Source organism: Macrobrachium nipponense, chromosome 3 (genome assembly GCF_015104395.2).
Source record: "Macrobrachium nipponense isolate FS-2020 chromosome 3, ASM1510439v2, whole genome shotgun sequence".
In the NCBI taxonomy this organism is placed as follows: domain Eukaryota; kingdom Metazoa; phylum Arthropoda; class Malacostraca; order Decapoda; family Palaemonidae; genus Macrobrachium; species Macrobrachium nipponense.
The window spans coordinates 32,073,068-32,100,691 of record NC_087202.1 but is presented as its reverse complement, the minus strand read 5'-3'; the positions used below and the strand labels follow the sequence as shown (position 1 = coordinate 32,100,691).

The window sequence follows — 27,624 nt, the reverse complement described above, 5'->3', positions numbered from 1 at the left end:
AACTGAGGATAGGTGGTCTGCATGAGTTACAGACATCCTTGGATACCTTTGATGAAAAGTTCCTGAATCTGCAACTTTGCCATAACGCCACCAGGTATGGTTTAGTATTGGCATGTTCTTGTGAAATCTGAGGGAATGTGATAGGTTCTAAGCCTTTTCCAACATGAGGTGCTGGCAAGGGAAGATAAGCAAATCACTCTAGCTGTGGCCAAGAGGAGACACCAAGGTCAGAGACAAAGCTTTGGCCACTTACTCATTGGCCTCATTAAACAATGATTAATCAGTCCAAGGATTAAAGTGGACTTCTGTAAGACAGACTCACTTATGGGCAATAAGCTTCACCAATAATTCACCCTCTCCTGAAGAAGACTGCCTACGGACATCTTTTCCAAAACCAAAAGTTGAACCTTTAAAAAATTACTCTAACCTTATTGTGAAATCAGTCTCACTCAATTAGTTACTTGCCTTGTCTGTAACATTGCACGAGCTCTGGAAGGAGACAGGTTAAATAACATGCCTACAAGAGTAAGCTCAAACCACTGAAGCAGCAATAAAATAACAATTTGTCAAAAATTGTATTTTTCCTAACTATACAAACCTGAGGTCCTTTAACAATAGGAATGGTACTTAGCAGCAGCTGAACCGGTCGTAAGCTTCGAACAAGGGAGTTCGGTAGTTAACTGCTTGTCCCGCAGTTGGCCATCAGCTCGACTGCGAGGAGAGGAGTCACTTTGCTTTAGGCCCAGGAAAACGCAGAGTGAGGGGTGGCATGAGGTGGGACTATATGTAAAGGACCTCAGGTTTGTATAGTTAGGAAAAATACAATTTTCGACAAATTGTTATTTGTTCCGGCACGTATACAAACCCTCGGTCCTTTAACAATAGGAAGACTTACTTATTGGTGGGTGGAATCTGAGTCTTATGAACAGACTGGTGTTCGTCCTACCTTGGTTCCCTCCCTGGTCATAAGAGCAAAGGGAGGGATCCTAGCCTCTGTCCAGCTGATCGGGGTGTGCACCGCAGGATCAGTGGTCAGACTTCTGGACCAAATTTATAAGAGGGAGGCAAGCGTACCTCTTATAAATAGCAACAAATGCAAGAACTAGTTCCTACTTCAAGAGCCAAGATGAAGTCATGGGTTTGTCTCTTGTTGGCTTCCACTCTCCCCCCCTTGTTGGGGAGTGGTGGATAAAAACTCCTATCCCTAATGAAAGGGATAGGAAGGAGCTCGGTTGTGTAGCTACCTGCATCGGCCTCCTGTTCAGCGTAGTGACGACCGCGGCCCTCTGCCCACAGGTAGAGGATGAAGAACGAAGGAGGAAGAGAGGCCAGTCACACTCTCTTTTCTTTCACTCGCTCATTCATGCAGTCACACAAGGATGCGATGCTGTTCTGTCCACTCGGGTGCTGGGTAGACTACACAACTTGTTGAGAAGCCACCATCGGTTCCAAGGAAAAAGTGTCCAAGGACCTGTGGGTAATATCCCGAAGGTAGAAGGAAGTAAAGGTGGTCTGGTTGGCCAAAACCCCTGCCTTCAGAACCTGCGCCACGGAGAAGTTCTTGCACAACGCAAAGGTTGGACCAATACCTCTGACTTCATGGGCTCTCGGACGAAGGGTACGGGTGTCGTCACTACCATCCGCGTCGTAAGCCCTCCTGATCACCTCACGTAGCCAGAAAGAAAGTGTGTTCTTGGAAACTTCTTTCTTGGTAACCCCGACGCTAACGAAGAGGCGTCAACACTCAGGCCTGAGGTGTCAAGTTCTCTTCAGATAGCGCCGTAGCGCCCTCACAGGACAAAGCAGCATCTCATCCATATCATCATCAATAAAGTCCTTCAAGGAGGGGATCGTGAAAGACTCGAACCAGTCGTCAGGGACCAAAGGATTCTGAGTCTTCGCTACCAAGTTCGGGATGAAATCGAGTGTCACAGATCCCCATCCTCTGGAATACTTGACGTTGTAGGAAAGACCATGAAGTTCCCCTACTCTCTTCGCTGATGCCAGGCCCAGCAAGAAGAGGGTCTTGAGGGTCAGATCCCTGTCTGACGACTCTCAGAGTGGCTCGAAGGGTCTGCGAGTCAAACTCCTATGGACAAGAGTCACATCCCAACCCGGGGGCCTGAGTTCCCTGGGTGGAAAAGACCTTTCGAAGCTCTTCATCAGGAGGGAGATCTCAAAGGAAGAAGAGATGTCCACACCTCGCAGTTTCTTGAGGTATTATGTAAGGCAGGTCTGTCATAAGAACAATTGGAGGAAATCAAGTGTCAGAGTATACAAACTGAAACAAGCAAACAAAGATGCCATCGTCTGAGTATTAAAACTTTGGGCCCAGGATAGCAAGAGGCCTTCCAGCAAGGGTGATATTAGCAGTAGCAAGCATAAAAATTATAAAATTTTAAATTAATTTGTACTTGTCATAGCTAACAACCCTGCAATCTTAACATTAGGATAAAACTTCAGGTGCCAGCAAGGCACTGGTAAAAATCAATAAGAATTGTATATGCAAGGAATGGTGGCATTTGGCATCTGTCACCAAGATGAGAAGGCCAGAAGATTTATCCTAATGTTAAGATCCAGGTTTGTTCAGCATATGAATAAAAAAATTATTGAAATCATTGATATTCTCCTCATTGCTAACTACCAACCACAGTGTGCAACAAATGAACAAAATACCATCTACACATGTGCAGTAATGACTGCTATCCTCTTTATTTCAGAGGGACCGTGTAGAGCGTAAAAGTGTTTCATGACCATGAAATGTGAATTATGAGTGGTATTGTTTTTTGGTGAAATAATTAAAATCAAAATATCAAAACAGTTGATGGTACTGAGTACAAACTAGTAAATGTGCTCTAATATGCTGAAAATAATTGACAACATAAAATAAAAGCACATAATCAACATTCCTTGAGAAAACAATGTTACATTAATGGAAAACAGCAAAGGCCTGAGCACATCAGTAAAACAAAAGAAAACAAAACTAAGATAAAGCACTACTGACAAGAGTAATTACATTACTAAAACTGATATAAAAGGGTACGATATTTTTACCTCAGTGGAACGATCCTGAAACGCTCGTTGCACAACAGGCATGATCAAGGCAAGAGATGGAGCATCAATGAAGTGAACAAATTTAGTTTCTAAAAGAGTCTGGAGGCAGTTTGAGGTATTCTTTGTAGGATCTTGAAGGGCCGCTAATAACACAGGTACAATTGCTAGAAAAAAATTAACGAGCTGAATTATTCAATACACCACATTGTTTTCAAAGCATACAAGTCAATATATTAAGGCTTGCTTGCAGTTTGTCAGCACAGATAGTAACAGACCAGTCAGACCCACAAAAAGTTATCTCACTCCCAATCTAAATAACTTGGCTCAATACTCTAACACTAAGATACTGGGAAGTGAACACCATTGAAATAACTACCAACTCATATCAAACCCTTCCTTTATAGCAAGTTTAAGCACATTACAGATACAATAAAATGTACCTTACATTACATGTATGTACACGTTATTGGAAGAAAATATTTATATCCAAATATATAAATCTTGATGGTGCATAGTTAGAGAAGGTCCAGTTTTATATGTAAAACTGAAATTACTAAGAATCAAATCTAGCAGTTTGGTAATTAAATCATCATATTCTGCCAACTTGATTATATCCTACAAAATTAAATCATGAAAACTTATCCAAAGGTTACCTATTCCTTAAATACTGTAACTTGCTAAGCTAGAGAAATTTCAAGAACAAAGTAAGCATAAACTGGAACAAACCTTGAATTTCCGGGTTCCTAATAACAGACCCAATTAACTTGAGAGCTTGAGATCCTGCTTTCTGTACCTTCATATGAGAATCACTTAATACTTCTATCAGTCGAGGCACAATAGATGGAAGGCACGAAGATAGTTGTTTGGGAGCACAATAAGCCATATTACCCAGTAATTCTACAGAACCTGTAAAATACAATTTGGTATATTAGTACACAAGTGTTCTTAAAACAAAATAATCAATATTAACTTGGTAAAAAACTCAATGATTGAAGAGACTTTCAATTGCATGCTGTTGCATACAACAAATAAAACACCTAAATGCAATGAAGTATTTCTCACAATTTAAACCAATACAGTACGTACTTGGTTCACAGTACAATCTGGTTGTTACACTCTACACATGAGTTTTACAAATTACAAAGAATAAAACTATTGTATTACAGTCCAGTCCAGAATTATGTGTTCGAATTGTGCGATTCCCCTTTTATGCAGTCACTAGTTCTCAAAAATAGATTTTCTGTATCTGCGAAGCCGTTCAAAGTCTGCGAGTCACGCGCCGCAAAACGTATCAAATCTATTGTCTTTTCAAGTATTTTAGGTGAGGGGGGTTCGCTGGTATCTGAGAGAAGGGGTAGGGGGAATGCTTGGAGGAAAAAACTATTATTCCTCCAAGGGGGAATGCAAGAGAAAGATTTCCTGCTCTGCCTTACACATTTGTGACGATCGGTATCATCACCATCGTCATACGTATTATTCAGATCTGTGAAGTGTATTCTGAATGATCGGTATCATCATCATCGCCATAGGTATTATTCAGATCTGCGAAGTGTATTCTGAAGGCTTCTGCTCAGCAATTAGCTAAGATGGAAGGCTCCGCCTCACGCATTTGTGACATCACAGCGCAGTGTGTATGAATGATCGGCATCATCATCATCGCCATACGTATTATTAAGATCTGCAAAGTGTATTCTGATCATCCGCATCACGTATGCATCTGCCTACAGATTGAAGAGGATGACCTATTTCTCGAAACTAAAAAGCTAGTCCTTAAGTTAAAGACGAAGGAAGGAGCAACTTCCATTTTGGCCGCAGTTGACAACTTGAAATCCATCATTGCTAAACATGAAGTAAGAATTTTTTTTCTAGGTTAACTTCTTTTGACTAACTTTTGGCATTTCATCATTTATTTTTTTGTATTGTTAAAATAGGTTTTGATGAAAATGACTAGTAAAAGTGATTAACAGTGAAGCAGATGTATGAGAGAGAGAGAGAGAGAGAGAGAGAGAGAGAGAGAGAGAGAGAGAGAGAGAGAGAGAGAGAGAGAGAGAGAGAGTAGTTCGATCTAAACTTTTCAAGAAGCTGTTGAATTTTTATCATTTCTTTTTAAGAAAGTGTAATTTCACATCAAATTTTGAATTTTCATCAGTTCTTTTTTATCGTAGAATAGATTTATATAAAAATGATTACATAGTGAACGTGCCGGACAAAAAAATTGAGACAGGTGCTCATAACCAAGTTTGTTAGGCCGAACGGGAGTGTAGAAAAGCATGATCTGCTGGTCCCCGAAACCTCAAATGGTTCACAAAGCCTTACTCCAGCAGAAGAACTCTTCACAAAGGATGAGATAAAGGAGCCTGGCCTGAAGGTTTTTTGACAGAGGATAGGTAGAGGAAATTCCATCCAAATGGTTTTTTAAAGGAAATGAATGTATTGTACAGTAAACTTGCACCCAATGGTGGCATTGTTTACATGTGGGAGTTTTCATCATCCTGTGTGTAATTTTAAACTTTTTCAAGTTATTAGAACCTTTTTAATGTTTTATTCACCCATAAGAACAATTTCACATTAGAAAATATTACAGTGTAGTACATAGAAAGTACTGAAAATGGGTAGTATAAAAAGAGTTGGACTGGGTAAGTTGCTGTTTGCCTTGGCCCCAGTGGAATTATTTCCATAGGGTATGTGTTTCGAAATCTGCAAATTTTAATTCTGCAAGGCTGTGAATCAACCAAATTCACACAAAATTGGGGACCATACTGTACATTAATTAATTATACACTTTTTTACTTCTTATTTATTTCAATAAGTAACACTTACCAGTTTTAGTCCTCCAAGAATCTTCTTCCAGTGCAGAAAGAAGAGACGGCAGCACTAACTTAACACCATGGGCTGAGAGTTTACTCATAACTGCCTTAGCTGTGTCATCTGTTGCTTCCCGTACATACTGGTTTGTATCTCCAAAGCATAAGAGTAAATGTGGGAGTATGTGAACAATGTAGGGTTCAAACAGTTTCCCCAACATGTTACACAGCTGCTCAAGAGCAAATAAAGCACCTTCTCGATTTCTGTAATTCTTCTTGTCCTGAAAATAAAAATAGTCTAGTGTCTCAGACAACTCTTCTTTCCTGAAAGCAAATAACTGTTTAGCTTTATACTAAAACTTTACAAAACTATAACTAAAATTTATATACTAGTTATAATTTCAAGAAGTTATGAGGCAAATAAAGTTTGAAAAATTTTCAAAATTAGGAAATACATAAATATATTTATAATTTTTCACATCTTTACAAATCACAGGGGACGATGACAGCATTTTACAAAATAAAATGAAAATCAGAAAACACTTTCTTCAACCAACACAAATATATTAACAATACAAATGTAATGGGTTCTACTGATATGATCTTTTATGAATTTTAATACTTGCATGTTGAAATTTTTTGATATGATATTGTATGGCGTAAGGAAATTCATTAACCCTCTTACGCCGACTGGACGTATTTTACGTCGACATTTTTTGTCTCTCGTGTGTCGACTGGACGTATTTTACGCCGACTTACAAAAGTTTTTTTTTAAATTCGCGTAAAAATACTTATAGGCCTACCAGCCTAAAACTTTTGAATCACGCGCCTTGGGGGATGCTGGGAGTTCACGGATCAAGGTGTTGTTTTGTTTACAATTGATACGCAGGCGCGTAAGCGCGAATTTCTTTCTTGCCGCACTAAAAAGTATCTGTGACACATCTCGGAAATTATTTCGTCACTTTGACATAATTTTTGTACCATTGTATATTAGCTGTTACATGAAGTATTATATATGAAAATGTGTGCATTTTTATGTAGAATACAACAATAAAATACTCATGATTGTAGCTTTTATCAGTTTTGAGATATTTTCATATAAATAACGATAATTGCCAAAATTTCAACCTTCGGTCAACTTTGACTCTACCGAAATGGTCGAAAAACGCAATTGTAAGCTAAAACTCTTACAGTCTAGTAATATTCAGTCATTTATCTTCATCTTGAAACAAATTCGAAGTCTCTAGCAAAATATTTAGATTTATGGTGAATTTAAAAAAAAATCTTTCCTTCCCTCCGCACACAGATTCTCCGCCACAAATCTCCGAAATACGTACGTCCCATTCTCGGAATATTTGCTCCTTTTCATATTAGGCATTTCATAGAGTTTTATATATGAAAATGTGAGCAATTTCATGTAGAATAAAACAAAAAATATTTGAAGGTTGTAGGTTTTCTTATTTCCGAAATAATTGCATATAAAAAATATATATATAAAAAAATTCGACATTCGGTCAACTTTAACTCGTCTGATATGGTAAAAAACTGCAATTGTAAGCTAATACTCTTACACTATAGTAATATTCAATCATTTGTCTTCATTTTGAAAGAAATTGGAAGTCTCTAGGACAATATTTAGATTTTTGGTGAATTTTTGAAAAAAATATTTGTTTACGTCCGTGCGTTACGAATTCATGCATTATTTTGTGATAATATTTTCTCTGTGTTGCTTTTATCGTTTTACAATGTGTTATATACCAAAATGATCGCAATTTAGTTTACATTACAATGGAAAAAAAAGTAACTTGTTACCTTTAACCGTTTTGCGCACAGCGCGATTTGAATACAATTATATATGAAATATCGTTTTTGCGCTATCATATATCGCATTATTTATATATGATAATGATAATTTTTTTCATTTCTGATGGTTGCATACTAAACCTCAGGCAATGACAAAAAAAGGAGCCAAAAATGAACTCTTAATCTTGAAAACTAAGCGCGCTGTGATTTTTTGAAAAAAATATTTTTTCCGCTTCCGCGCTCACTCTGAAACCCCTCCGGCACACGGGAGACACTTTTTTTTTACCGCTCCGGCGTAAGAGTGTTAAAATATTGGCGTTTTTCTATTCCAATTCCCACTAAAATCATCCTCCATTGTCATCAAGGACAAGTTTCTTCTAATGGCTTCAATAAAGTCTCACATTTTCATAATAATAAAAAAAATATTGTCATCCTCCAAGAGAGCCAGCTTTTTTTTACCTCCCATTCTCTAAACATAGGCCTTCTTACCATGAACTGATCCATCCATTATGACACCAAAATCACCAATATCCCATCACAAAGGAAATACTTGCCCATTCAATTGCTGGAGATTTTTATGATTTTTGCAGAATTAAGTATTTTACTCATTATAAAAGTAATTCATCATTATTTGGGTGTGCCATGAAACAAAGCATAAAAAACAGCAGTGATGAAAGAAAGGAAGAAAACATTTCATCAGATGGTATGAGAACCTTTTATTTGTGCCTTGTTGTTGAAAACAAATATGAATACATCAAGATTAGAATTAAAATTATTTATTAACCTTCATTACTACAAGATTTATGTAAGTTGAAATGTGATATTTGCTTGCTAGGAAAATTATATTACAATACAACTTTAGATATGAGGGGAAAATTTTTATGTGAAGTCATTTAAAACTTACATAAAGACCACGAGGAAACTAACAACAAAAACCTTAAGACATAAAGAATATGAAGCCAGAACTATTTTACCTTCCTCTGTCCAATTCATTTTGACTTAAAATCTTTTTCCTCCTAGTCCTGCAACAAGCTGTAAAACCTCATTTACCAAACTATGTACAGGAGCCAGAAACTTCTAAATCCATAAGAAAAACATGATGCATTCTAATAACCCTGCCTTTCGAACATCTAATAATTCTTTAAGGGAAGGACTTGGTGCTGTATGAAGTTTTCATGGTAGTACTATACAAAAATCATCCATAACTTTACTTCATAAACAATTTCATTCATATAGAGCCTACAGTTTTTCCTTCATAACCTTCCCCCACCATACTGGTAAGTTTTTACTTGTCAGCAACTAATGTCTCTTGAATAAATATCTTTGACATCCCATATCCCAAATACCTCACTTTGAAAGTGAAGGGGCTTGGGATATTCATACTGGAACAGCTCTGTTTCTTTGAAGTAAAGCAGCTTGGATCATTAAAAGCAGATCTGGTCCTTAGATGTGGCTTTCATGGGTCCTTGGAAGTGGAGCTGCTCACCTGTTTCCAAGTAGTGGAGAAGCTGGAATCCAATTCAGGTACTTATAGTCATCCCTAGAAAGCCACCTGCCATGGCTCTTCCAAAAATTACTAGTAACAAGAAAAGAATGCATACTTCAATAATCCAATGGTTCCTCAGCATAAATCTCTACCTTAATTGTCTTGACAGGATGATCCAAGGAAAAAGACTATCTACTTCTCAACTTTGGCAAAGAAACATCCCAACAAGGCAGCAATCTAGAGAATTTGGCTCCATCAACCAACTGCTCCCTTTGCTATTACATTACCTCTATTTGCATAGAGCAAAAATATATACTGTTTAAATATCTCAACTTTGGAAAAGAAGGCAAAACTTGGAACCAGAGACTGGTCTGGCTCAGGTAGACACAACTAAGGAAAAGGGGACCTTAATAGCAACAATTAAGTACCTGACTACCACAGATATGTAAAGCAGCTTGGATACTTCTAGGCAGCAAGAATCAATACTGAGGATTCTAAGGCTCAAGAAGGAACAGCATAGACAATCATCTTCCTCCCATAATGCTTGCACCACTTTATACAGGAGTACAAGTGGAGTAGGATAAACATACCTGTTTCCAACAGGCTAAACATGAAACATGGGGGTCTCTGGTAAGGCACTGTATGATTTACCAGGTACCTCAGGGTACCTATGCTGTCACCTGTTACAATACGACTCAAGCTTAAGCAAGTCAATCAATAAAATAAAAAAACTAAATGAATACAAATTCCATCGTTTATTATGTGACACTAGCATGAGAACAACAAAAAGAGAAAAATCGATGTAAAGATGATGAATCCTTTAATATGGGAAAGATGTAAAATGTTTACAGGGCCAGCCTGTTTTGGGATCAAAATCTTTATTTAGATAAAGTTATAATATTTATACCACAAATAAATGGCCATCCATCAAGTATCGAAGATCTACCTCAGTCCAAAATACCATTCTAAAACTAAAATTGATTAATAAGAAAAAAAATTGAGATATTTCAGGTGCCAATTCCTTCAATACTAAATGCTTTACAAGGACGAAATTAACATGCCTGTTTATGGGAGTACATTTTAATCATAACGAAAACCCCTGCTTTGCAAAATATGTAAGTTATTAAGTCTGCACTTTATTTCAACCATAAAAATAAAAATAAAAATTTTATTTCAAGTTTCAAATTTTAAAAAATAACCTAGCCAAATTTGATCCATTCAGATATAAAAGTTAACAAGATATTAAATTAACCAAGCAAGTCTAGGCCTATTGAATCAAGTTTTACTAAACCTGTAATAGATGGTAAGGTTATTCTGTTATTACCTTTTTCTGTTTTCACACTTCTTATTTTACTCTAATAAAAGATAAATAAACAAAAAGAAAAAAGAAAATGTGACTAATATGATTACTATTTACTGAAATATTCATTGAAAATAAGTAACAATACCTGAATAGCTGTTGTCAACTGGGTCATGATGTCCAGCTGCTTGAGAGCCAGAATACCCATACCCTTAACCAAAGAAGCAAGACCATATGAGGCACCCTTGCGCTCTCCATAATTTTCAGAGTCAAGTAGTACTTTCATGAGTTTGGTAACCATTTTTGGACAATCATCTCGTATTGCAGATACCAGGGGATACAAACAGTTTGCCACAGCTTCTTGTACCTGAAACCAAACAATAAAAAATTTATTGTTAATGCAAGATAATATATGGTAATGACTTAGTTATTACTGTTTACTATCACACTACTATCTAATATATAAGCAAAAAAGCAAAAGTTCATACAAATAAATAAATTTAACTAACCTGCTGTGATGGTGTATGAAGGGCTTCTACCAGTTTTGCCACAATGGGCTTGATCTTTGGATCAGTTGGATCTAAATGCTTCGCCAGAGATCCCATCAAAATTATCACACTCTGGCGTACAGCATCATAACTGGCGTGATTGGGAGCTGTATTTAGGAACTTTTCAAATACTGGTAGAAGACTGTTCACAGTTTCCTGAAGAGTGGAAGAAAAATAATATTCTAGGTGACCATCCTCATACAAAAAAAACAGAGGCATAAACAATTTATAAAAAATTACAATAGCATCTTTCAAGTGAAGGTTGTTTTTTTTCTCATAAACAGCTAAGATAACTGATTTTCAAATAAAAAAAAGCAAATAAAAGCATGCAATACTTCAGCAGTGGCCTTAAGAATTAGGTTCAAGTAGACACATAAATACCATCTTTTAAACAACCATAGTTTTCAACTTTACAACTATTTTCCATACAGAAATGACCCTGAAAATCATTATACAATGAGCAAAATCTTGTATCAGATCAAATCTGTTCTAATACTCAATATTCACTATTGCAATTAATCCAATACACTTGCTAAGCTAGAGTTGCATTTCAGCCTATGAGAGAACATAAGCTATGAATACGTTATCCTCATTAAAAATAAAGCGGCTCAGAAGCTACTCCCCATAGTAATCAGTCATTCACTGGACCCTCAATCAACTAACATGCTGTAACTAAATTATTATTATTATTACCATCATCTTTCAGTTAAAAAGTTTGTTCCTTAATTACTTTACTGCTCTAATCATCATAATCCTTGATAATCAAACTTTCTCAAACAGTACACTCCAACATTTTCAAGCTCCAACTCGAGAAATTATGCCTTTCCCATACCAGGTACTAGGTAAGATGAATGAAGGAAATTTTCATGAAGCAAGGGAATTCCCTTGGGAGATATAGGTTGCAGCGGCGAATGACTACCATAATCTTTTAGAGAAGATTCACTTGCAGTGCAGAGGACAACCAAGCACTTTGGACTCTTTGTCAAAATGTTTCCTATAAGTTTGGAATGCATAACTAAATCCATTTGTGGTTTAATAATGGTACCTTTAAAATATCTGTATACAGTATCATCAAAGTTTGGTTTTAGTCCCTTTACTGTAAAAAATGTTCTATGCCTTCCTTTGTAATCATCTTCAGATTTACCAGAAAAAGAATATGACAATTTGTCCAAAATTGCATTTTTCCTAACTATACAAACCTGAGGTCCTTTTACAATAGGAAGATACTAGCGGCAGCTGGATAGGTCGTAAGCTTTTGAACAAGGGGTTCGGTAGTTAACTGCTTGTCCGATAGGCGTGCGCCGCGCGACTGGGAGGTAAACAATCACTTTTGCTTTAGGCCCAAGCAAAAACTGCAGAGTGAGGGGTGGCATGAGGTGGGGCTATGTGTAAAAGGACCTCAGGTTTGTATAGTTAGGAAAAATGCAATTTTGGACAAATTGTCATTTGTTCCGACACGGCATACAAACCTTCGGTCCTTTTACAATAGGAAGACTCACTTCTTGGTGGGAGGAATCTGAGTCTTTTGTGAACAGACTGGTGTTCGCCCAACCTTGGAATGCCTCCCTGGTCGTAAGAGCGAGGGAGGGATCCAAGCCTCTGTCCGATTGATCGGGGTGTGCACCGCAGGATCAATGGTCAGACCTCTGGACCGAGTACTAAGAGAGAGGCAAGCGTATCTCTTCGTACCAGCAATGTAAGAACTTGTTCCTGTACAGGAGCAAATATAAAGTCATGGGTTTGTCTCTTGTTGGCATCCACTTCCCCCCCTTGTAGGAGGAAGTGGTGGATATTCTGCTCCTATCCCTAGTGAAAGGGATAGGATGGGGCTCTGTCATATAGCTCACCTGCATCTCGTCCTCATCCAGCGAAGTGACGACCGTTACCCTCTGCCCACAGGTAGAGGAGAAGGAAAAGATGGGAAGAGAAGCCAGTCACTCACTCATTCTCACATCCATTCGCACAGTCACACCTGGACTCGATGCTGTTCAGCCTGCGAGGGTCTGGGTTAGCTACACAACTTGTTGAGCAGCCACCACGGGTCCCAAGGAAAAGGTATCCAAGGACCTGTGGGCAATATCCCGAAGGTAGAAGGATGTGAAGGTAGTCTGGTTGGCCCAGACACCTGCCTTCAGGACCTGCGCCACGGAGAAGTTCTTACGGAACGCCATTGACGAGCCAATGCTTCTGACTTCGTGGGCTCTCGGACGGGGCGTACGGATGTCGTCACTACCATCAGCCTCATATGCCCTCCTGATCACCTCACGTAGCCAGAAAGAAAGTGTTTTCTTGGATACCTCTTTCTTGGTTACCCCGGTGCTAACGAAGAGGCGTCGACACTCAGGCCTGAGGTGCCGAGTTCTCTTCAGATAGGCCGTAGCGCCCTCACAGGACAGAGCAGCATCTCATCCGCATCATTATCGGTGAAGTCCATTAGGGAAGGGATCGTGAAAGACTCGAACCTGTCGTCAGGGATCGACGGTTTCTGAGTCTTCGCAACGAAGTTCGGGACGAAATCGAGCGTCACCGATCCCCATCCCCTGGAGTGTCGAACATCGAAGAAAAGACCATGAAGTTCCCCTACTCTCTTCGCCGATGCCAGGGCCAGCAAGAAGAGGGTCTTGAGGGTAAGATCCCTGTCTGACGACTCTCGGAGTGGCTCGAAGGGTCTTCGAGTCAAACTCCTAAGGACGAGAGTCACGTCCCACGCAGGGGGCCTGAGTTCCCTGGGTGGGCAAGACCTTTCGAAGCTCCTCATAAGCAAGGAGATCTCGAACGAGTTCGAGATGTCCAATCCCCTCAGTTTCAGGACTAGTGCCAGGGCGGCTCTATATCCTTTGACTGTGGGGACTGAGAGGAGCTTCTCTCGACGAAGAAATACAAGGAAATCTGCTACCTGCTGAAGAGTGGCTCTCAGAGGAGATATACCCCGTCTATGACACCAACCACAGAAGACGGCCCACTTCCCCTGGTACACAGCTGCAGAGGACTGACGGACGTTTCCAGCCATCTCTGTTGCTGCGCTGCGAGAAAAGCCTCTTATTCGCAAGAGATGGTGGATAACAGCCAGCCGTGAAGTCGTAGGGACTGGACTGTTTGGTGGTACCGCTCTACGTGTGGCTGGGCGAGAAGGTTGTGCCAAGGGGGAATCTCTCTCGGTTCTCCTGCAAGAAGAGCCAGCAGGTCCAGATATCAAATGGCCTGGGGCCATTTGGGAGCCACCAGGATCATCCTGAGATTCGGGGTGACCAGTGCTCGACTGATCACCTTGCGAATCAGGCTGAACGGGGGAAAGGCATACGAGAAGAGGTTGTCCCACGGATGTTGAAGAGCGTCCTCTGCAGCTGCCCATGGGTCCGGCACGGCTGAAAAGAAAACCTGAAGTTTCCTGTTGCGCCGGGTGGCGAACAGATCCACGACTGGTCGCCCCCACAGGTCGAAGAGCCTTTCCGCCACGTCCTGGTGTAGAGACCATTCGGTCCCTATCACCTGATCCCGACTGCTGAGTTTGTCTGCTACTACATTCCTCTTCCCTGGAATGTAGCGTGCTGACAGCTCTATTGAGTGAGCCTCGGCCCACTCGTGCACCTGCCGAGTCAACTGGTACAACGGGAGAGACACTAGGCCCCCCTGTTTGTTGACGTAAGCCACTACCGTGGTGTTGTCGCACATCAACACCACCGAGTGTCCCATCAAGCGGTCCTGGAACTCTTGGAGCGCGAGAAACGCTGCCTTGAGCTCCAGTATATTGATGTGAAGGTGCTTGTCATGATCGTCCCACACGCCTGAAGTCAGCAACTCCTCCAGGTGTGCGCCCCACCCCTCGGGGGGGAGAGAGAGAGAGAGAGAGAGAGAGAGAGAGAGAGAGAGAGAGAGAGAGAGAGAGAGAGAGAGAGAGAGAGAGAGAGAGGCACTCCCTGTAAGAGGTTCCTGTCATCCAGCCACCAGGCTAGGTCCTGCCTCACTTCCAGTGTCAGGGACACTGGGAGGCTTGGGGGATCCGTTGCCTGTGACCAACTCTCCTTTAGTCTCCACTGAAGAGACCGCAGGTGAAGACGCCCGTGAGGGACTAACTTCTCGAGTGACGACAGGTGTCTGATCACGACTTGCCACTGCTGAGCTACCTGTTCCTGCCGAGACAGGAACTGGTTGGCTGCCTCCCTGAATCTGCTGATCCGCGAGTCTGCGGGGAAGACTTGCCCTGCTACCGTGTCGATCAGCATACCCAGGTACTTCATCCTCTGCTTGGGTTCGAGATCGGACTTCTCGTAGTTCACCACGATCCCCAGATCGTGACAAAGCTCGAGAAGTCGATCCCTGTCCTGCAGCAACTGCGCGCGGGAGCTCACCAGGACTAACCAATCGTCGAGATACCTCATCAGACGTATCCCGTGCGAATGGGCCCAAGCAGACACCAGAGTGAACACTCGCGTGAACACCTGTGTGGCGGTTGAGAGACCGAAGCAGTGCCCTGAATTGGTACACCGTCCCGTCGAGGATGAAGCGGAGGTACTTTCTGGAGGATTGATGGATGGGTATTTGGAAACACGCATCCTGCAGATCCACTGAAAGCATGAAATCGTTCTCCCTGATGGAGTCAAGCACGGAGCGTGCCGTCTCCATCTTGAACCGAGTCTGGCGAACGAACCGGTTAAGGGGAGAGAGATCTATCACCGGGCGCCAGCCCCCCGTAGCCTTTTCCACCAGGAAAAGACGACTGTAGAAGCCCGGTGACTGATCTGTGACGATCTCTACAGCTCGCTTGTTCAGCATGGACTGGATCTCCTGTCTTAGTGCTACGTCCTTCGAAGAGCCTGGAATGTACGATTGCTGTTGGACCGGGTTGGAGGTGAGGGGTGGCTGAGATTCGAAGGGTAATAGATATCCCTCCCGAAGGACATCTACTATCCAGGTCTCGGCGCCGTAGCGCTGCCAAGTTGCACAATGGCTGGCAAGGCTCCCCCCAACTTCCGGCAGCAGGTGAGGGGGAACGCCGTCCCTAGCGTTTCCCCCCTTTCTTCGACTTCTTCCCTGACCCTCCTCGCGAGAAGGAAGGCTGGGAGGAGGGCTGGTTACGGCCCCCCTTGGCAGAAGACGAAGAAGACAGAGTCTTTCCACGGGGTTTCGGAAGCGCTAGCCGAGCTCTTTGGCTTGGCGGCAGTTCGAGGCTGCCCAGAAGCCTTCGAAACTGCCTGGTGTACCAGACGGTCACTGTCATCAGTGCGCCGTCTGTCCACTGCAGCGTCCACCATCTCTCCTGGGAAGAGAGAGGAGGAACTCCGTAAAGGTCCATTGCGAAGCCCTAATGCCGCCTCACGCCCAGCCGCCCTGGACACTCGTGTAAGGACAGCGTCCCTACGACGGAGTACCAGGTTGGCCCACAGGTTTACCGTCTGGTGGGCGAGGAAGGAGATGGCTCTTCCTCCAGACTGGCAAAGTCTCCTGAAGGCCGAGTCTTCTTCGGGGGAGATTCCCCCGGAGTTGGCTGCGACCATAGACACTGTGAGGGACCACAGGTCTAGCCAGGAGACGGCCTGGAAAGCTGACATGGCAGTGGATTCCAGACCGAGTGCCTCTTGCTGCGAGAAATGATATTGTTATGATACAATAAAGTTTCATACATACTTACCTGGCAGATATATACGATTAGGGCCCACCCAGCCTCCCCGCAAGGAGACAGGTGGAAGAGAAAAAATATGATAGAAAACGGGAATGGTTCCTAGTCCTGCCACCCAGGGCAGGCCGGTAGATCACCTGACCTACCTGTAGCGAGTGGCGCGAAATTTGAATTTCTGTCGGGGACGATGGAGTCTTAGCTATGTATATATCTGCCAGGTAAGTATGTATGAAACTTTATTGTATCATAACAATATCATTTTCATACAATCAACTTACCTGTCAGATATATACATAGCTGATTGGCACCCTTCGGTGGAGGGTAAGAGACATCTACTTCTGGAATAGACAGGTAAATAACATATGTTGTAGGTATAAATAAAACCTTGGTTCCTACCTGATAGGTGGTAGACTTCGTGGGTGTTTGCCCCATAGTCTGCATCACCTCAAGAAACTTTAGCGAGATATGTGATCTATGGCCAAGAGTTCTTGTGGGTCTGCCGAAGGGGTCTTATCCACTTACTCGGCAGAGCCTGAAAGGACTTTGTCAATGGGTGCTGATCCACTTATATGACAACACGCCTTATGAAGGAGCACACAACCAATCCCGACCACCTGATCCTAACCACCATGTTAGTATTAAAAATTGCTCCGAGTTATCCCCAAACTCTTCACAACAACCATAACCCTAAACCAAATTGCACACGCACACATTAATTTTCCAAAAAAAAAAAAAATTTATGATACTCACCTAATAAAAGATATCACAAGAGTTCCTTACTGAACGAAAATGACTGGCCGCCTGTGCGGCACCTGCACCTGCTCAGCAGAAAGTCTAGAACATATCTATTAGACTTATGTATCATTTAAAGGATTGGTGTTAGCTCCTGTACCCAGGATTGTGCCCGCAGACACGAAAGGACCTAAAGAAAAACATTTTTCGTAGGTCACACGAACGTCCTTTAAATAGTGAGAAGCAAACACTGAATTACACCTCCAATATGTCGCTTCCAAGATATTCTTTAGTGACATATTTCTCTGAAAAGAGAGAGACGTAGCTACTGCTCTCACTTCATGAGCTCTTACTCTCAGGAGTTTGAAAGAGTCATCCGTGCAAGCCTTATGAGCGTCAGTAATGACGTTCCTGACAAAAAAGGCTAAAGCATTCTTGGACATAGGTCTTGATGGATCCTTCACCGAGCACCAGAAACCTTGTCTAGAACCTCCCAACTGTTTCTTTCTCTGCATGTAAAACTTTAAAGCCCTTACTGGGCAAAGAGACCTCTCCGTTTCCCTGTCGACGAGACCCGATAAGCCTTTAACTTCGAAGTTTCTCGGCCAGGGATTCGAAGGATTTTCATTCTTCGCCAAAAATAAATCTTTGAATGAACAGATGGCTGAATCTAGTTTGAAACCCACTTTATCACTAAGGGCGTGCAGCTCACTAACTCTTTTAGCCGTCGCCAGTGACAAAGAAACAACATTTTCTCGTTAGGTCACGAAACGAGGCCAAATGCAGAGGTTCAAATCTTGCTGAGGACAAGAACTTCAGGACCACGTCGAGATTCCAGTTAGGGGGAGAAGTAATCTTAGACTTCATGGTCTCAAAAGATCTAATCAGATCATGTAGATCTCTATCATTTTCCAGATCTAGGCCTCTATTCCTAAAGACGGCCGAAAGCATACTCCTATAGCCCTTTATAGTGGCTACGGAGAGACGAGATTTCTCTCTCAAATATAACAGAAAATCAGCGATTTCTGTTACAGAGGTACTGGAGGAGGACAACTTCTTCGACTTGCACCACCTTCTAAAAACTTCCCACTTCGATTGGTAAACTCGGATAGTGGAAGTTCTCCGGGCTCTAGCGATCGAGCTTGCTGCCTTGCAAGAAAAGCCTCTCGCTCTGACAAGTCTTTCGATAGTCGAAAGGCAGTCAGAGCGAGAGCGGGGAGGTTTTGATGAAACCTCTTGAAGTGTGGTTGTCTGAGAAGATCCTTCCTTTGTGGGAGGGATCTGGGGAAGTCTACCATCCACTCCAGCACCTCCGTGAACCACTCTTGAGCTGGCCAAAAGGGGGCTATCAGGGTCATTTTCATCCCCTTTGATGTCACAAACTTCCTGAGCACTTGCCCCAGAATCTTGAATGGGGGAAATGCGTAAACGTCTACATGAGACCAATCTAGAAGGAAGGCGTCTACTGTTAGAGCTCTGGGGTCTTCTACTACTGAGCAAAAGACTTCCAGTCTTTTTGAGAGGAACGTGGCAAAGAGGTCGACATGAGGAGTCCCCCAAAGAGACCAGAGATTCGACAAACTTCTGAGTGGAGGGTCCATTCGGTATGAAGGACCTGGTTCCTCCTGCTCAGCCTGTCTGCTCTCACGTTCCTTACTCCTTGAACAAACCTTGTCAAAAGAGAGATGTTCCTCTGTGATGTCCACAAAAGAAGGTCTCTTGCGAGCTCGTATAGGGCATACGAGTGTGTGCCTCCTTGCTTTCGAATGTAGGCAAGGGCGGTTGTGTTGTCCGCATTCACTTGGACTATCTTGTTCCTCACTAAAGGTTCGAAGCTCTTTAGGGCCAGGTGTACGGCAAACAGCTCTTTGCAGTTTATGTGCCAGGACACTTGAAGAGCATTCCAGGTGCCTGACACCTCTCTCTTTCTTTCCCAAGGTTGCTCCCCAACCTTTTTTCCGACGCGTCGGAAAACAATACAAGGTTCGGGTTCTGAGTTTCTAGGGAAGTACCCTTGTTTTCCTTCAGTGGGAGTAACCACCATTCTAAGTGGCGCTTCATCCAAAGCTGGAATGGGAAAACAAAACTGTCCGAAAGAAGTCCTGTCTTCATGTTCCACGATCTTCTGAGGAAGAACTGAAGCGGACGGAGATGAAGTCTTCCTAGAGGAAAGAACTGTTCGAGCGAGGAAAGTGTCCCTAATAGGCTCAACCATTCCCTCGCCGAAGTACGTTCTTTCCCTAAGAAGAGAGAGACTTTCTCTAAGCCTCTCGTTAGTCTCTCTTGAGAAGGAAATACTCGAAAACCCCGAGAATCCATCCGAATCCCCAGATAGACCAAGTTCTGGCTGGGGATCAGTTGGGACTTCTCGAGGTTCACGAGCAATCCTAAGGTCTTTATCAGGTTTAGTGTCAAAGCAAGGTCCTCCAAACACTGTTTCTCTGACTTTGCTCTGATGAGCCAGTCGTCCAGGTACAGAGAGATACTGATACCTTTCAGGTGAAGCCATCTCGCCACATTTTTCATAAGGCTCGTGAAGACCTGAGGAGCCGTAGAAAAGGCCGAAACACAAGGCTCTGAATTGGAAGATCCTTCCCCCCGTCATGAAACGGAGGTACTTCTTTGACGAAGGATGAATCGGGACGTGAAAATAGGCATCCTGGAGATCCAGAGACACCATCCAATCCCCTTGGCGAAGAGCCGCAAGGACTGATGCAGAAGTCTCCATGGAGAACTTCTGTTTCTGAACAAACTTGTTCAGAGCGCTGACATCCAGAACTGGTCTCCAGCCCCCCCGAGGCTTTCGCAACCAAGAAAAGACGATTGTAAAACCCTGGGGAGCTTTGATCCAGCACTAGCTCTATTGCTCTCTTGTCCCACATTTGATCCACCATTTGTTGAAGAGTATCTTTCAACACAGGGTCCTTGTAATTGGCGGACAATTCCCGCGGAGTTGACGTCAGGGGAGGATTGTCCAGGAAAGGAATGAGGAATCCTTTCTGTAGAACAGACATTGACCAAGCGTCTGAATCGATGAAAGTCCAGGCTTCCGCAAACCCCCGGAGCCTGGCACCTACTGGTGTTTGGAGGAACATCACTTCACTTTCCCCTTTTAAAGGAACGGAAAGAAGCTCTACCTCTCTTCTCAGTCGCTTTCCTTTTAGAGGGAGCTCTAGAGGGAGGACCTCCTCGAAAGGGCTGCAGAGGCGTAGTAACACCTTTCTTGTCTCCCACCATCACTGGTCTCTTTTTCCTGGACGATTGCAGGAGATGATCCTGTGTCGCTTTCTCCGTCAGCGAACGGGAAATGTCCCTCACCAACTGCGAAGGGAACAGAAAGTCAGACCTGGGAGCGAATAACAAAGCTGCCCTTTGCGAATGCGAAACTGCTTTAGTCAGAAAAGCACTAAAAACAGATCTCTTCTTCAAGAGACCGGCTCCAAATAAAGAAGAGACTTCTCCTGAGCCGTCCTGTACCGCCTTGTCAATGCGCGACAAGATCGCAAGGAGTACGTCAGGATCGAGTCCTTCCGAGGCATGGGCCTTCTTGGCCATCACCCCAAGGGACCAATCCAGGAAGTTGAAGACTTCCAAAATATGAAAAAGTCCCTTGAGGAGACGATCCAACTCCGAAAGACCCCAAGTTATTCTAGCCGTATGAAGGCTATGTCTCCTGGATGCATCTACCAGACTGGAAAAGTCAGCTTCAGCCGAAGCTGGGAGAGTGAGCCCCATATTCTCCCCAGTCTGGTACCAAATACCTCTCTTGCCCGTAAGTCTAGCGGGAGGCATGCAGAACACCGTTCTAACTAACTCCTTTTTGGTTAGCATCCAGCTATCCAGAGACTGAAGAGCTCTCTTCATAGAAATCGTCGGCCTCATCTTCAGAAAAGCCGACGACTTTGGCGTCTTGGAGCATGAAAAAAGTGAGCGAGGAGAAGGAGGAGCGGCAGGGGTCAAGGCATCTCCGTATTCCTGAAGAAGGAGAGCTGTCAAAAATGATATTGTTATGTTACAATAAAGTTTCATACATACTTACCTGGCAGATATATACAATTAAAGGCCCACCCAGCCTCCCCGCAGGAGACAGGTGGAAGAGAGAAAATATGATAGAAAACGGGGATGGTTCCTAGTCCTGCCGCCCAGGGCAGGCCGGTAGATCACCTGACCTACCTGTAGCGAGTGGCGCGAAATTTGAATTTCTGTCGGGGACGACGGAGTCTTAGCTATGTATATATCTGCCAGGTAAGTATGTATGAAACTTTATTGTAACATAACAATATCATTTTCATACAATCAACTTACCTGTCAAATATATACATAGCTGATTGGCACCCTTTGGTGGAGGGTAAGAGACAGCTACTTTATGGAATAGACAGGTAAACAACATATGTTGTAGGTATAAATAAAACATTGGTTCCTACCTGATAGGTGGTAGACTTCGTGGGTGTTTGCCCAGTAGTCTGCATCACCTCAAGAAACTTTAGCGAGATATATGATCTATGGCCAAGAGTTCTTGTGGGTCTGCCGATGGGGTCTTATCCGCTTACTCGGCAGAGCCTGAAAGGACTTTGTCAATGGGTGCTGATCCACTTATATGACAATACACCTTATGAAGGAGCACACAACCAATCCCGACCACCTGATCCTAACCATGTGTTAGAACTAAGGATTGTTCCGAGTTATCCCCGAACTCTTCACAACAACCGTAACTCAAAAACCACTACGCACACATACATAATTTCTAAAAAAAATTATACTCATCTAATTAGATATGACAAGATTCTCTTACTGAACAACATAGACGGCCGCCCGTGCTAAACCAAGTCCTCCATTGTTCGAAGAGACTCCAGACCATATCCAAAAAGAAGAAAAGTATATACTTTTAAGGATTGGTGTCGGCTCCCGTACCCAGAATCGTATCCGCCGATACGAAAGGACCCAGAGAAAAACACTTCTCATATGTCACACGAACGTCTTTCAAGTAATGAGATGCAAATACTGAGTTGCATCTAACCAAAATGTCGTATCTATGATGTTTTTTAAGCGACATATTCTTATGAAACGAGAGAGACGTCGCTACTGCTCTCACTTCATGAGCTTTAACTTTCAACAGTCGTAACTGTTCGTCAGAACAGACCTTATGCGCGTCTGTAATGACGTTCCTCACAAAGAATGCCAGAGCATTCTTGGACATCAGTCTTGTGGGGTCTTTTACCGCGCACCAAAGACCTTCTCTAGAGCCTCCCATCTGATGCTTTCTCTGAATGTAGAACTTTAGAGCTCTTCCAGGGCATAGAGACCTTTCTGCTTCTCTTCCTACGAGACTCGATATGCCTTTGACTTCGAATGACTTAGGCCAGGGATTCGAGGGATTCTCATTCTTAGCTAAAAACAGGGTCTTAAACGAGCAAATAGCTGAGTCTCCCTTGAAACCTACTTTATCTTGCAGAGCATGTAATTCACTAACTCTCTTTGCCGTAGCTAAAGATAATAGGAATAGGCATTTTCTGGTGATGTCTCGAAACGAAGCCAGATGAGGAGGTTCGAATCTTTCAGATGAAAGAAACTTGAGAACCACGTCTAGGTTCCAGTTCGGAGGAACCGGTTCCTTCGACTTTGAAGTCTCAAAGGACCTTATGAGATCGTGGAGATCTTTATTATCTGCCAGATCTAATCCTCTATTCCTGAAGACAGCCGAGAGCATACTTCTGTATCCCTTTATTGTGGATACAGCTAGATGAGATTGCTCTCTCAGGAATAGAAGGAAATCAGCAATTCCGCTATAGAGGTAGTGGAGGAGGACAACTTCTTAGTTCTACACCACCTTCTAAAAACCTCCCACATTCGACTGATATACTTTCGTAGTGGAGGTTCTGCGTGCTCTCGCGATCGCGCTTGCAACTTCGCGAGAAAACCCTCTCGCTCTGACGAAAGTCTTTCGATAGTCGAAAGGCAGTCAGAGCGAGAGCGGGGAGGTTTTGATGATACCTCTTGAAGTGTGGCTGTCTGAGAAGATCCATCCTTCTTGGTAGGGATCTTGGAAAGTCTACGATCCACTCTACCACCTCCGTGAACCAATCTTGGGCCGGCCAAAAGGGGGCTATCAATGTCATCCTCGTCTCCTTTGACGCCACAAACTTTTTTAGTACTAGTCCCAGGATTTTGAATGGAGGAAAAGCATAGACGTCTACGCGAGACCAATCTAGCAGGAAGGCGTCTACCATAAGAGCTCTTGGATCTTCCACGACCGAGCAAAAGACTGCCAGCCTTTGGAAATGAATGTGGCGAAGAGATCCACATGAGGTGTCCCCCACAGCGACCAGAGATCTTGACACACCTCCTCGTGTAGGGTCCACTCTGTATGAAGGACCTGGTTCCTCCTGCTGAGTCTGTCCGCCCTCACATTCTTTACTCCCTGAACGAACCTTGTCAGAAGGGAGATGTTCCTGTGAGACGTCCAAAGCAAAAGGTCTCTCGTCAGTTCGTAAAGGAACGAGGAGTGAGTCCCTCCCTGTTTTCGAATGTAGGCAAGTGCGGTGGTGTTGTCCACGTTTACTTGCACTACTTTGTTCGACACCAGAGGTTCTAGACTCTTCAAAGCCAGATGCACGGCGAAGAGCTCTTTGCAGTTTATGTGCCAAGCTACCTGCGCTGGTTCCCAGGTGCCTGACACCTCCTTCGAGCCTAATGTTGCTCCCCAACCTTTCTCCGACGCGTCGGAGTACAACACTAGGTCTGGGTTCTGTGTCCTTAGAGAGATCCCTTTGTTCTCTTCCAGAGGGGGCAACCACCATTCCAGGTGCGGTCTTATCTCCACTGGAATGGGAAAGGCGTCCGAAAGTTGTCCAGTTTTCCAACTCCAAGACTTCTTGAGGAAGAATTGAAGCGGACGTAAATGAAGTCTTCCTAGCGGGAAGAACTGTTCGAGCGAGGAAAGGGTCCCTATAAGGCTCAACCATTCCCTCGCCGACGTATGTTCCTTCCTTAAGAAGAGAGAGACTATCTGCAAACCTTTTGCGATTCTCTCTTGCGAAGGAAATACTCGAAAACCCCGAGAATCCATCCGAATCCCCAGATAGACTAAGTTCTGTCTGGGGGTCAGCTGCGACTTCTCGAGGTTCACGAGCAATCCCAACGCTTTGATCAGATCTAAAGTTAACGTCAGGTCCTCCAAGCACTGTCTCTCTGATCTGGCCCTGATGAGCCAGTCGTCCAGATACAGAGAGATATTTACTCCTTTGAGGTGAAGAAACCTCGCCACATTCTTCATCAGGCTTGTGAAGACCTGAGGAGCTGTGGACAGGCCGAAACACAAGGCTCTGAACTGAAAGATCCTTCCCCCCGTCATGAAACGGAGGTACTTCTTCGATGAAGGGTGGATCGGGACGTGAAAATAGGCGTCCTGGAGATCTAGAGACACCATCCAATCTCCTTGTCGCAATGACGCAAGGACTGAAGCAGAAGTCTCCATCGAGAACTTCTCCTTCCGAACAAATTTGTTCAGAGAGCTGACGTCTAGTACTGGTCTCCAGCCTCCCGAGGCCTTCGCAACCAGAAAAAGGCGATTGTAAAACCCCGGGGAGTTTTGATCCAGTACTAGTTCTATCGCTCTCTTGTCCCACATTTGTTCCACCATCGATCGAAGAGTATCCCTCAGCACAGGATCCTTGTACTTGGCTGTTAGTTCCCGTGGTATTGACGTTAGGGGAGGAGTGTTCAGGAAAGGGATACGATATCCCTTCCTTATTACAGACAACGATGACGCGTCTGCGTTTATAAGTGTCCAGGCCTCCACAAATCCCAGGAGCCTGGCACCTACTGGTGCTTGGAGGAGAGAAGCTTCACTTTCCCTTTTTAAAGGGACGAAAGGCAGACCTACCTCTCTTCTCAGGAGCCTTCCTTCTTGCAGGAGGTCTGGAGGTAGGGCCACCTCGAAAGGGCTGAACCGATGTACTCGGTCCTTTCTTGTCAGGTGTAGAAGCAGGCTTCTTCTTCCTTGCTGACTGCGTCAGAAGGTCCTGAGTCGCCTTCTCAGTTAATGAACGAGCAATGTCCTTCACCAACTGAGAAGGGAACAAAAAGTCAGACAAAGGCGAATACAGCAGCGCTGCCCTCTGAGCGTGGGAGACTGCCTTGGTTAAAAAGGAAAGGCACCATATACCGTCCTCTTTTTTAGAAGACCTGCTCCAAACAAAGAGGAGATTTCAAACGAGCCATCCTGCACCGCTTTGTCTATACAAGACAATATGCACAAAAGGGCTTCTGGTTCGATTCCTTCAGAATCATGGGCTTTCTTGGACATCACCCCAAGGGACCAATCTAAGAAGTTGAAAACTTCATGACCAATCTAAGAAGTTGAAAACTTCCAATACATGAAAGAGTCCCTTGAGGAGATGGTCCAGTTCAGAAATGCCCCACGTAATACGTGCCGAGTTCAGACCTTGTCGACGTGAAGCGTCAACTAAGGTCGAAAAGTCTGCTTCTGACGTAGACGGAAGAGCAATACCCATATTCTCTCCCGTCTGATACCAAATGCCTCTTTTACCAGCTAGTCTCGCTGGAGGCATGCAGAAGACCGTTCTTACTAAGTCCTTCTTAGACTTCATCCAAGAGTCTAAGGATTGCAGAGCCCTCTTCATTGAAATGGTGGGCTTCATTTTGAGAAAAGACGAAGACTTCTTCGTCTTAGCACTCGAAAACAGAGAGCGCGGAGAAGGAGGAGCGGCAGGAGTCAATTCGTCTCCATACTCCTCTAGAAGCAAGGCAGTCAAAACTTTATAGTTCGACAGTCCTTCTCTTCCTTGATATTCTTCGTCCGAGTTTACTTCTAACTCGGGATCTAAATGAGTCTCCGCTCCCAACTCTGTACGTTCTTCCTCTGGAGGAGACAAACTCCTAATAGGAGAGGGGCTAAGGGAATGATATTCCTTCCTCTTCCCCGCTTTAATAGCCCTGGAAGGCGCCAAAAGCTCAGGCTTCTCTCCATAAATAGAAGACGCTTCCCGCTTGGATGACGCTTCTCGTCCGCCAAGCGTCCTGGCTGACGCCTCCCGCTTACTTGGCTGCTGACGTCCGGATGACGCCTCGCGCCTGGAAGACGCTCCGCTCTCAAAAGGCGTCCTAACTGGCGCCAAAATATTGGTTGGAGCTTCGCGTCTACCATCAGCTTTCAAAGACGCTTCATGTCTAAAAGACGTCTCACGTCTCTCTGGCGTTACGTATCTTTCATAAGCTACCGATCTCGCTCTCGAACCCGAAGCTTCTGTGATATGTTTAGAAGCTTCACGTCTGCATGACGCTTCTCGCTTAGCAGGGGAGAGAGGACGAGACTTCTTGATTGGAAGCGCAACGTCCTTCCTACGAGGAGCTAAAACTCCCACCAGAGAGGCCAGTTGTTCTTGTACTGCCATGATAATCTTCCTTGAAGCTTCTCCCACGTCAACTGCATGACGCCTTTCGTCATCAATCGGGGGAGAAGTAGGAAAGGGTACTTCTGCGTCCTCGTCGGGTGACGCTGACGCCACCTTCGCCTTCTTAATAGAAGAGGGAGCGTCATCTGAGAAACGCTCTGGGCTCGAATCAATTTCGGGTTCTTTCAAATGACGTTTCAGAGGCCTCGATAAATCCGACTCCTTCCACCCTCGTTTAGGTGAGGGAGAGGGAGAGGTGAGAAACACTCACGAAGGACGCTTTTTCTAAAGCGCCCTTGAGCAGCCTGCCACGAAACAGAGCTTGCTGAAGGGACGTCTGACCGTTGGGGATTCCCCACGACCTCCTTAAGGCTTTCGACTTTCCTTCTCCTCTGGGCATGGGAGCTTGGAAGAGGTCTAGGCCTGGGAGCGTCGCAGGGACGATCAAACGCCCCCTCCACAAAAAAACCACTGGGAGAACTCACTTCAATGTAATGCTCACTTTCACTAGCCTTACCTTGTAAGTCCGCCATTTTGGACTTCATGTCTCGAATAGTAGCTTTCAGATCGGCGATTTCCGAGGCCGATTCCGAAAGTACACTTTGTGAATTAGACACATAGGGAGAATCTAAATCATTAGGATTAGAAAAATTATCAGTAAAAGGCTCAATAGGCCTTGAACTCACACCTTTCAGACGTCTAACCCTATCCCTCTCTAACTTCTTCAAATAAGAAGTTAAAGTCTTCCACTCTTCTGCATTTAATCCCTCGCATTCATGACAAGTATTATTAGCAGAACACTGAAACCCCCTACATTTACGACATACAGTGTGAGGATCAACCGAAGCTTTCGGTATCCTCACCCTG

At 43.9% G+C, this 27,624-nt stretch overlaps 1 protein-coding gene across 1 annotated transcript in view; it reads right to left on the bottom strand.

Moving 5' to 3' along the window:
* LOC135221689 (stalled ribosome sensor GCN1-like) overlaps positions 1 to 27,624 on the bottom strand; it is a 339,764-nt gene that overhangs the window by 93,211 nt on the left and 218,929 nt on the right. The window contains exons 23-27 of the mRNA XM_064259421.1: positions 10,957 to 11,151; positions 10,596 to 10,814; positions 5,875 to 6,139; positions 3,781 to 3,960; positions 3,055 to 3,218 (exon numbers count right to left, since the gene is read on the bottom strand). Of these exons, the coding sequence (XP_064115491.1) occupies positions 3,055 to 3,218; positions 3,781 to 3,960; positions 5,875 to 6,139; positions 10,596 to 10,814; positions 10,957 to 11,151 (1,023 nt within the window). The remainder of the gene's footprint in view (positions 1 to 3,054; positions 3,219 to 3,780; positions 3,961 to 5,874; positions 6,140 to 10,595; positions 10,815 to 10,956; positions 11,152 to 27,624) is intronic.